General features: G+C 43.1%; 1 protein-coding gene across 1 annotated transcript in view; it reads right to left on the minus strand.

Moving 5' to 3' along the window:
- Positions 1-9,010, minus strand: part of LOC306931094 (rap1 GTPase-GDP dissociation stimulator 1-B) — a 42,822-nt gene extending 33,812 nt beyond the window's left edge. Inside the window, exon 1 of the mRNA XM_079512292.1 lies at positions 8,964-9,010. Within this exon, the coding sequence (XP_079368418.1) occupies positions 8,964-8,973 (10 nt within the window). The 5' untranslated portion in view covers positions 8,974-9,010. The remainder of the gene's footprint in view (positions 1-8,963) is intronic.
- Positions 9,011-12,011: the final 3,001 nt, after the last annotated feature.

The raw sequence follows: 12,011 nt of genomic DNA on the forward strand, positions 1-12,011 counted from the left end.
GTGTGTTGGAGCATACTGCCCTAATGCATAGTCATAAAAAGGTATAGAGGGTACAGGCTTTAGTGCCGACATACCATTGGTCCGACAGTCATTAGACGGTGCACACATGGACGTCAAAGGGGGCTTGAGCCCCTGCCCTTTTACCCGTCTTTAAAACAACTGCCCTTCCCAGGACACGAATGCAGCATTTACTATGGTGGAAGAAATGCAAATGCCACTCCTTTCCATGCCATATTGGAAGGCAGCATTCAGGAGAATTGAACTTGGAATGCAGCATTTTGTGTTGAACTCATTTGTTTTTGTCGTACACACCGCATCTCCACTAGCTAAAGAGTGCAGGGTTGCACCCTGAAAATATCCGATCTACAAGCTCTCAACGCGTCGCAGCGCTTGTAGATCTGCTATCTTTGCTATTTTTGTCCAAAGGTGCCCTCATAACGGGATTTCAGCCCCTGCCTCTCTAACACTCTGCACGTGCCTTAACCGCAAGCACGGGAGCAGCGCATGTTCGAGTGCTATAGGCCTAGTCCGAACATTGTTTCCGCATGACGCCTCCTTCGGCTCTGGGGCATGTGTCTCTCTTGCAGGCAACATGGGAGGCAAGCTTTGGAAGCATGAGCGGAAGTCACAGAAGCGGACGTTCGGTATAGGCCAATCATCAGAGGCACAGCGTTTGTTTTGTCATGCACTCTGATGCCAATAAAGCTCCTTTGGATTGAACCGATAAGTCCCGGAAATGACACGTTGTGATTGGCCAGTAGCAGGCCAGCAGTCACTGGAGTGGCAGTGACGTAGCGTGCCTTGCCTTCCGCATGGCCTTCCGCTTTACTTCTGCCTTCTTTGGAGACACACGGCTCCCACGAACATGCAGCGGCCAATGATGCATGTATTTTTTTAATATCTATGCCCTAATGGATCACTCTGGTCTGTAATAAATAAATGAACAAACATACTATACAAGTAAACAATAAACATACGGTAAAACTTGCACTGATCTGTAGCCTGTTTAATTCCACCTTGTTGCTTAAACTTATGTATTCACTCATTGATTCACCTGTAGGCCTATACCAAGATCAGTTTTAATAATAAAAAAGAATACAAAATATAATATATATATATATATCTCAGGTAAAATATTCATATAGCCAATTAAACATGCACATTTTGATTAATTAATTACAAATACTCTAATTAATTTGATTATTTTTAAATCAAGTCCCAGCTCTAATTAAAAGCGTTTCATGAACTATACAAGTTATATAATAAGTCTCACTATACACTACAACATCCTTTCAAGGATATCGCTATCCTGACATGCAGGTCCAGCCCAATATCTTTACTGAAACACATCACAGGCATTCAATCAAAGCTCAACAACAAAACTCCACATCATTGCCCACATTGCACCCGACCCATCATCATGATAACCACACCCCAAACATGTCTTGGTCCGTCTCTCTCCCCCCAGGTTTGGCTGAGTGGCCAATGATCTCAGCTAAACCAGGAAACAAGTTCAATGCATTCAACAAAAAAAATCATGAGTTCATGACTGGGCAAAAATATGCTGTGCAAGCTACTAAAGTGCCCTTAAAGGGTAAGACCACTTTTGTAGAGGTTTGGGTTGTGTAGTTATCTTGCCATGATGTAACTCCAAATGTGGACAAGAAATCAAAAATAATTTCTCCAGTGATTAGAAATTGATAATTCAAAATATGCTCCTCATTGACTTACATTGTACGCTGAAACAGCTCTCAAAGTCACTCTTTTAGTACGTAAACAAACACAAACAAAGTTGTTTCAGACAATATAGAGCAACACCAAAACTCATGTGGTTTTATTTCTTCATAAAAATTGTAACTTCCTGTTGATTTTACTATATGAAGATCTGGATCCGGATCTATGGATCCAGTCCGGGTTTTCTTCTGAATAAAAATGGACAAATCAACAGGAAGTTAACATTTTTATGAAAAAAGAAAACCACATGAGATTTGGTGTTGCTCTATATTGTCTGAAACAACTTTGTTTGTGTTTGTTTACGTACTAAAAGAGTGACTTTGAGAGCTGTTTCAGCGTACAATGTAAGTCAATGAGGAGCATATTTTGAATTATCAATTTCTAATCACTGGAGAAATTATTTTTGATTTCTTGTCCACATTTGGAGTTGCATCATGGCAAGGTAACTACACAACCCAAACCTCTACAAAAGTGGTCTTACCCTTTAAATCAATATGGTTACACGTACAAAGTAACAGAGGAACTCTCTGTTAGAGTCTGTCTGTCTGTCTGTCTGTCTGTCTGTCTGTCTGTCTGTCTGTCTGTCTGTCTGTCTGTCTGTCTGTCTGTCTGTCTGTCATTACCATTTTCAATTCTTTAGAACATTTAGAGTAGGCCTACAAATATACACTTCTATAAAGACAAGCCATATAGGTTTCCGTAAGGATAAATCCTTTAGCAGACCTTGTGTTGTAGCTGGCTACTGTACTTCCCTGCATGTGCTTGTCCATGCAAGCTGTTAATAAATAAAGTATTCAATCAATCAATCAATCAATCAATCAATCAATCAATCAATCAATCAATCAACACTCTAATGAGCACTATGAGAATATAGAGACTTAACCTTTTCACAAAACACATTTTTTTCTTCTAACCCCCCCCAAAAATATCACTTACAAAACATCACCTTTAATATACGGCTTTTTGCAGAGAATAGGCTACACAGGTGTTCTTTAATTCTTTCCCTAGCTCATAGCTTTCAATGTGCATGCTTGGTCAGGTCAGTGGTTCGACACGAAACCGAAACGTTTGTCATTGTTTTTGGTACGGTAGTCTTACCGTTGTTTATGATGAGGACCAGAAGTCAGCGTGGTGGTGGTGGTGCAAGAAAAGTAATCTGGGACTCAAGAGAGGGTCAGTGAATTCACAACCTTTTCAGGATCAGGGCCCACTTGAAGATCCTGAAAATGGGCCACGGCAGCCGAAAGGCGTGACAGTCATATTCTAAAATGAAGTTCCAGTTCCTATTTATCGGATGGATCACATGGATGAGACAAACAGCACTATCTGCTGGGCAGATGGTGAATAATAAAAATGTAAGATTAATGGGCCATTTTACTGGTTGATTTATCATGTGTATAAACTTTTCACAGACGCGTCCCCATAACTATTAACTATTAAAGAGCACAATTAAAGCATAGTCTTCTTGACATTGATTGATAGTTCATAATTTATAAGTGGAAATACGTGTTGTAATTACAAACATGAAAACTGTTAAGTAGACCAGGCTGTGTCTGGTCTACTTAAAGGGGCATTTCCAACCGTATTTCCATTTCCAATTCCTCATTGCCAGGTCCTCAGTGCTCATTATAATATAGGGTACTATAGGGCTTTCACTTCTAATGATTTTGACTAGTTGACTAGTTGCCTATAGTTTACTAGTCGACTAGTCGACTGTTTTTTTTTCTTATTTTTAATTAGTTGTACATTTAAAAACTATTGGTGACTATAACTATAATCTAGCTGATCTTGAGTCCTACAAAAACTAGTCAACTATAGTACCAACAAGGTCGACCAACTATGGATTTGCTATAATCGACTAGTTGAATATAGTTATTCATATATATATAGCTTAAAGCTATGGTAGCCTACTAGACCAAATAAGGCGTGACCGAGACTATCCATAATTTTTTGTAGCCTATTTATATATATTTAAAATAGTGAAAATGGCCGATGTGCTCATAACGAAAATACTAGTCTAGATAAATAAGAGGTAGTCTAATTAAGATTAGGCACATCTTGTGCCAAATTGTGCGTCGAAACAAACAAAATAAAAAAGATATTGAAGTATCAAAGACAAAGTCAAACCGTGACACCAAAATATTGACCCGAACAGAACCATGAGCCCACTATACTTACGTGGGAACAGCAGGGGGCAGAGTTAGACCATTTTAATTTCACAGGAGGATGATAGTGTGACATTTATAGCAGTACGCTCTTAATCCAGAGCGATTTATTAAGCAAGAACAAAACATGGTGATATATGATATCATAAAGACTAGTTATCATGAATCATACGTAAGCTACGAACATAACAGTGGAATATATCTATATAATGAAACTATGCATATGGTATGTCTACATAAAATGCTATCTGGTTTCTACTGGCAACGTCTTAGCCTGGCGCAGCCTATCGCAACGCGAGGCTAGCAAAGTCTGGCATGCTACAGATCACATCATCTGAACCCATCCATTGCAAGCATTAGTTTTGCATGAAAAAACAGCCTGACGGCTAAATGTCATCACATTTGGGCACATTTGGGCAAGTGGCTATGGCAGAATTTAGCCCATTTATCCATTTATCTAAAATATGGCCCTAAGCTCTCACACTATACCTGTTCGTTATTGGGAATACCAAACGAGTCGCCCCTTTACCAACTCACCCCGGGCGTACAGCCGGCGGAACTGGTATTCCTAAAGTAACCTAAGTAAATTATGCTTAAACGGTTAAACCTAACCTTATTCCTAACCTTAACCTCAGTAAAACTATGCCTAAACCTAACCCTATACCTAAACTTATCCCCAGTAAAACTATGCCTAACCCTAAACTTATTTCCAACCTTATTCTCAGTAAAACAAAATAAAGAATACAAGAACCGCGGCACCGAGCGGTCGGCGTAAGGTCGGCGGAAAAGAAATCGAGGGGCGAGATGGTTTAGGGCCGACCATACCTGATACCGCATTCTTGGCTATAGAGGGTATGCGTGTGACATCAACACACCCGGAAGTTATGCGGGAACACCTACTGAGTGGCAAAAAACTACTTTCTGGCCTTGATACATCCATACAGAAAAGTCCTATCTTGCATTAAACTACGTTAAACGACGTTACACTCACTTTGCCACTCACTTTGCTACTCACTTCATGCATACCCTCTCTATAATAACATCAGATTAACGTAAGAAAATGGTTCATCCAGAATTCTCCCTTTCTGAACAAGCGCTGCTTGTCTGTCCTCCATTTGACATTTTAAAAGACCTCACACACACACACACACACACACACACACACACACACACACACACACACACAAAACACACAAAACACATGACACGCAGTCATGCGACGCAAATAAGACGCTATGAATGTGGGAAAACCATGGTTGCTTCTAGACGGTGGTTATACAGGCTTCAGTCCAACGCAGGGCAGCTTAAATGCATTAGTACGGCCTGAATGAAGGTCGGAAGGGCATTCGAGTTCAGTATACAAGGCTTCCATTTAGTGCTGAAGTCGTCATTGTATCCTATTTACATACTCGGTGAAGACTTACACGCTCCCAGTCACTACAGCCATGCCTCCTTTGGTGGCAACCACCCAATGACAGAACTGATATTTCCAATATAGCTACCGTCCTTGAGGAGGTTTCCAAAATGAAGGACAGTTTTTAACCACTGTCTCAAACAATAGAAAATATTTGCCTATGCGGCATTCACCATAATATAGGATGCCAGGTTGAAACTAAGTGACTAATTTCACCACAAGTTCAGTTTCTCAAAAGTAATCCAAAGAGAGAATGTATAAGAAAGAATAACTATTCAGTCTCCACACAAAGCATACAAAACAGTGACCTTAAATATTGTCTCAATCAGCGTATAGCGTAACATTTGAATTAGCAATGGCATGCTTGTTCTAATCCAATTTCTGAGGTACTGCATTTACAAGCAATGACAAAATGACGCATCATTATTGCTGGGTTCAGTGTCTTGCTCAAGGACACTTCGACATTAAGTCTGGGGGAGTCCGGGATCGAACTGGGAACATTGTGGTTTCCATCCGGCCACTCTACCCCTGAGCCACCGCCGCCCCATGCATGTTCTTATAAATGAAGGACAGAATCTCTCATATCTCGAGTTTCCATACATGTTTTCTGCTGAGAAAAGGAGTCAAGTAGTAACATAGTAGGCTACAGCTGGCTTTGCAACTCAGTGCTGTTTTTTGCGGTGGCTGGCTTAAGCAGGATTAATTCATTGTAAAGTTAAGGCATATACAGTAATTTTAGTGTTCATATTATTACAAGGCGGTCATGCATGTAGTCGAAAAAAGTGTGACATCTACAATGCATGTGTTGTCCAGAAGAGCACGTGTTTAGCAGCATTAACCCTACGAGGGCCCCTGGGCAGTGAGGGGTCCCCTATAGTGCACGTGCAGCGCACGTGAGGGGCTGCCAATGTCACTCCGAGGTGAGGTGGAAAGTCTGTTGACGCGAGGTTACTGCCAAGTGCCAATCTAGACTATCTTTTGTTGTTTTTCTTAGTATTAGTCGTAGTATTTCAGAAGCTAGGCTGGGCAAGATCTCAATTGACTGGGCCTGTGCCCCGAGTGGCCCAATGGACACTACGCTTCTGGCCTCAAACCCAGTATCGCATGGTCCAGTTTCCCCGAAGGTCCCCTGAGAAGGTACCACCGGCCCAATGGCACCTAATTTGGCCCTGCATTCAGGGCTAGTCTCTTCACCACAGTCTGTCTGCCCACAACACTGAGAGACACTATCCAAGAGTTTGTGGAAAGACTGTTCCACTGGTTTCTCTCTCAACACATAGATAACTAGCGTGGCATCAGTTTCATGTATCATTGCAACGATGTACAACCGCATGATACTCGCCAGGCAGGGACCACCAACTTAATGAATGTGTGTTTGGCCGCAGACCCACCGTATGAAATATAATTTGAGCCATGCAGGGACCCCCTGTCCCCCGTACATAATTTGTTTTGTTAAAAATGTTTCTTTTTTTTTGTCTCTGAATTTTTAAATTGCGGATGTAATAGGGCTAAAGTGGTTAAAGGTATATTCAGTGATTTGACTTAATCTAAATATCACTTATTTTTTATTTTTTTCTAGATAATCCTCCCTACTATAGAGTGTGCTGACCATATAAGGAGCTCCTCCCTGTACCCAGTGAGCCCCTGGGGTCAAAAAACCCTAGTTTCAGTTTTGGTGGCGGGTGGCAAAGCCTTCATCCAATCAGGATGAGAGGGGCCTTCCTCCGATCATGATTGAGTGGGGGCGGGCCTTGGTGCACATGCTGTTGGCCTGTTGCACTTCCCCCCACTGTAGAGCGTGTGCATGTGCACATTTTGTTACCGGGCGGACTGGGTGGTTTTCCAAATCACTCAAATCATTGAATGCTCCTTTAACTTTTTGATGACACATTTTGATGGTGACCCCCCTCAAGGACCCTTTAGGGGGACAGAGCACACACAGAGAGAGAGAGAGACACACACACACACACACACACACACACACACACACACAGGAGTTTCATGTTTTGTGAGGTTGTAGGAGAAGAGAAGTCTGGGAAGCGGTTTGGTAAAAGGACTCACACAGAACCGATGTGTGGCCCATACATTTTTTCCCAAAGGCGTTTCAGAAAGTATTTATCTAAAGACCCGTAAGCCTCGGACAAAGCCAACTCGGATGGTGACAACTCAATATTAACTAATTATTTGTTCGGCCCAAAACAAATTGTGTTTATTGTCATGAGTTGTCAACCATCCGAGTTGGCTTTGTCCGTGGCTTACAGGTCTGTAAATAAATACTTTCTGAAACGTCTATGGGAAAAATGTATGGGAAATTCTCTGAAATGTAGTGGAGTAGAAAATGACATGATTCAAGTCAATTAAACAAATACCTCAAAATTGTGCTGAAGAAGTACAGCACTTTGAGTAAATGTACTAGTTACTTCCCACCATACTGCCTCTGACCCTCCGGTAGAGGTCAAAGGTCAACCCTATGTATATATGCAGATCAGCAGACCACGCTACCACAGCACAGCTTAACAAGACAGGAGAGGTTAGAGGTCGCACGCACGCACGCACGCACGCACGCACGCACGCACGCACGCACGCACGCACACATTTTGTGTTAGTGTGCATTTATGTGCCTCATTGGACATTTAGGGAGCGTTCGGAAATACCGCACCGGAGCACACTCGCCTATTAGTTTGCATTGCACAGTGCGCTCAGTGCGCTATTTCCAAACGTGCCCTTAGTGTCCCCCACAAATATAGAATGTATGTATGTGGTCATCTTAACAGTTCTGTAACCAATTAGTGGGACAGCAGCAGTGAAGAGGAGCTGGGTTTATAGGTTCAGGGGTTCTGGTTCACCACTCAACCAGTCACAATGGTCTCTCTGAAATGTTAACCATCCCAGCCAGCATCACAAGCCTGTAATTGACAGACCAGACAGATAAGATGTCTGTCTGTCTGTCTGTCTGTCTGTCTGTCTGTCTGTCTGTCTGTCTGTCTGTCTGTCTGCTTGCCTGCCTGCCTGCCTGCCTGTCTGTATGTCTGTCTGTCTGTCTGTCTGTCTGTCTGTCTGTCTGTCTGTCTGTCTGTCTGTCTGTCTGTCTGTCTGTCTGTACGTCACATGTTCGTGTATCTATTAGAGCTATTCTGGTATAAGAGCCATTTGAGCCATGACTGTTTATTATTTGTATGTATTTCCTTGTATTCAGTATAGGACTTTAGACAGTAAATAAACATCTGTATTTGAACATAACATAAGTCAACATTCTGGACATTCTAGTTATTTTCTAACCTGACTCCGCCAGATGGGGCAGCAGAGAGTTCTTTTCAGCACACGTCTAAACTTGATCCTCGTCTCTCCGCCACCAGTAGCGCCTAATATAGGGACTTGGGCACTACACTGGGATATTGGTCGTTTTTAAGATGAAAGAGTATTTGAAGTGGTCAGGGGTGGTGTGAAAATACTCACGGAGGAATTAAGTCCTGACGTCATCTCAATCAGTGCTCCACGAGTAGGCTACACGGCTGTTTGAGAGAGAGGATTTAACCAGCCAACGCCCCCTATACCTTCTGGTTCAGATACCACCTCAGCGTTCTACTGTAGCCTCCTTACCTTCCACCTCCCGACATCTAACTATAGACTGTAAAAAGCATCCAACTCACCATTCCCCATTCATCCGTTTGTGTGCGTCACTGCGTCTGCAATTAAACAACGTAAGTCCGGAAAGTCCCTTTGATCTCATTCCCTTTGATGTGCGCTTTGCAACTCGGACAATCAATTGTTTGTTTAGTCTATATTATAATCACCCATTCAACGAGAATGATGGCCCATCATGGACTGTTTGGCTCATTGTCCTATATGTTGAATATTTGCCACAGACAGTATGAGTTGTTTATAGACCTGTACGTGATCGTCGCAGTCGGCCACCGGCCTACTTGGGAACGATGCACATATATACATGTATAATATATAATATAGTATAGTAGTATGTATAGTTTACCTAGATACCCCACTGTTACGTTCTTAGTTTACGCATGATTTTTATATTGATTGATTGATTGATTGAAAATGTTATTAACAGTTTGCAGAATTACAGTACATTTCAAGCACAAACTCAATACAAAGGCTGTTAACTGTGAGTGGACGACCCAATTAAGCATTACACTTGTTTACAACAGGGTCCACCATGTTCAAATCATCAAAACATTTAGAGACGTACAAATAGACACTTCTATATAGACAAAGAACAGTACAGGAATTCATCATAATGGAGGTAAAAAGGGAAAAGAAACATATACAGTGAGGGGAAAAAGGGGGAGGGCGGTGGGGGGGGATTCAGATTTTACGGGGGCCAGTTTCGAATTGCAGCCATCCGTAGGTGCCCTTTGAGAGCGGTTTTGAAGGAGTCAAGGGATTCGCATGTCTTAATGACTGTTGGTAGGGCGTTCCACATTTTGGTGGCATAGGAGCGAAAAGAATTTAGTCCCTTGTTTGTGCCGAATCTGGGTTGAACATGATTCGTTGCACTCCCTCTGGTGTTGTGGGTGTGGACTTCGTTAACATTAAGGAAGTATCTACACAGGTAAATGGGTATCTTGGTGGAGTATCGAATCTTGTGGACCAGACCCATTGCAAGATGCTGTACTCTGTCGCCGACCCTAAGCCATGCCAGTCTGTCAAAGTGGGCAGGGGTGAGGTGGGTTCGGGGGGTGAGGCCAAGTAGGAGCCTGACCAGTTTGTTTTGGGAGGTCTGGAGCCTAGTTTTAAGGGCCTTTGAGGTGCTGTGGTACCAGGAGGTGCATGCATAGTCAAAGAAGCCTTGTACAAGGGCTCTATATGTGATGTATGCCATGCTTTTGTTATTGCTTAATGTAAATCGCTCTGGATTAAGAACGTCTGCTAAATGCCTAAATTGTAAATTGATGCAACTTGGGAACCTAATGATATACGTTGTCATAGCACCCGTTTTAACTGTCAGACGGTGTCCCGCATGGAGATCTGTGCATGTTTCTGTGTGTGAAGTCTGCAAACTGAAAAGTGTACTTGGCAATCAACTGGCAGAGCCTGATTGGTTGAGCCTCAATTGGCTGAGGCAGAGGCTGGAAATTGCACAGGTGAAAGGAGTTGGCCTCATTAGGCCCACTGGCAGAGCCTGAGCAGAGCCTTTTGTGGTGGTTCTGGAGAACCGTGGGTCCGACCGACTCGATACCTGGCACTGCACTCCCTGTGGGGGTGTGGAACGCGTGTGTCGAATGTGACACGTCGGTGGGTCAAACGGTTCTCGAGTTACCTGCATTACAACCGTACACACGCACACTCGCACACAGAGACGTGGCGCATTATATAGTAGACTAGACCTGTACATGCCCGTCGCAGTTGGCCACCGGCCTACTTCGGAACGATGCAACTTGGGAACCTAATGATATACGTTGTCATAGCACCCGTCAGCCGGTGTCCCACATGGAGAACTGTGTGCCTGTGTGCCCATAGATATATATAAACTCTAGATGGCTCAAGGCGGAGTTTCTGACGTCGTTCACCCGGCAGCCATCTTACTTCGGGGCTACAGTACAGTATGTTCAATGGCAGCTCAAACAGAAACAGTCATAACTCGCTCAAATCTTGACGGATTTACAAACGGGTTGGTTTATTACAAACGTTGTCAACGTGGCTATGATTCAGGACGCTTATCTGCTTAATTTTCTTTTTTTATATGAACGTCGTATAAAAGCATATAAGTATGCGGACGTCTCTGACGTTTATAACAAACCAAACCGTTTGAAAATCGGTTGAAAATTGAGCAAGTTATGGTCATTTAAGAGTACATGCCCCATAGACACAATGTTATGTGGCCCGAGGTAAGATGGCCGCCACGTAACGACGTCGCTCTCCATTGGCCAACAGCGTGGGTGAGCTATCTAGAGTTTATATATATCTATGTGTGTGCCTGCAGTGTGTGTGAAGACACAAACTGAAAAGTGTATTTGGCAATCAATTCGGCCCACTGGCAGAGCCTGATTGGTTGAGCCTCAATTAGCTGAGGCAGAGGCTGGAAATTGCACAGGTGAAAGGAGTTGGCCTCATTTGGCCAACTGGCCAAATGTTAAATTAGTTTTCTGTTTGTTGTGTATCATTTGTTGTACTGTAAATGCGGTGGTGTCAAGGGCTTGTATTTCAAGTATTTGTATGGGCCTCGACCCGAAAAGTCAGTAGAGTATCTGCGCGCTGGTTGTGGTGGGCCAGTCATGGCCAAATTCTGTTGTCCGGGGCGAATTTTTTGTCCCAGTCCAGCCCTGGAAGTGGTCCAACAACAGAATACATGCTCAGAAGCATCTTCCATAAATGTAGTTGTGTTCAACGTAGGTTCAGGAGACCACCCTCTGCTTATCACGGCCACTCCCCCTTCTCAATCGTTTCCCTATCTACCACATTCCACTCATTAGCCACTCCCCATTCACAATCACAGTATCCACTACACCTGCCTCCACTCTCCACAGCCAATCCTTGCTGCGATCACCACAGTATGAATTCTGTTGAGTCAAAACTCAGTAGTGGAGCTTTTGCTTGGCATCTCAAAAAAACTACACTTCACAGAGTGCAACAGCAAAATGGCCGCTGCTCATTAGGAGCACCTGAAGACTTTAAAAGGCCATTTCAAACAAACGGAAACCAGAGAGAAAAGACTAAAGAGGCCGTGATATCTTGGCCCA

This window comes from Electrona antarctica (assembly GCF_951216825.1).
Source record: "Electrona antarctica genome assembly, chromosome: 10".
In the NCBI taxonomy this organism is placed as follows: Eukaryota; Metazoa; Chordata; class Actinopteri; order Myctophiformes; family Myctophidae; genus Electrona; species Electrona antarctica.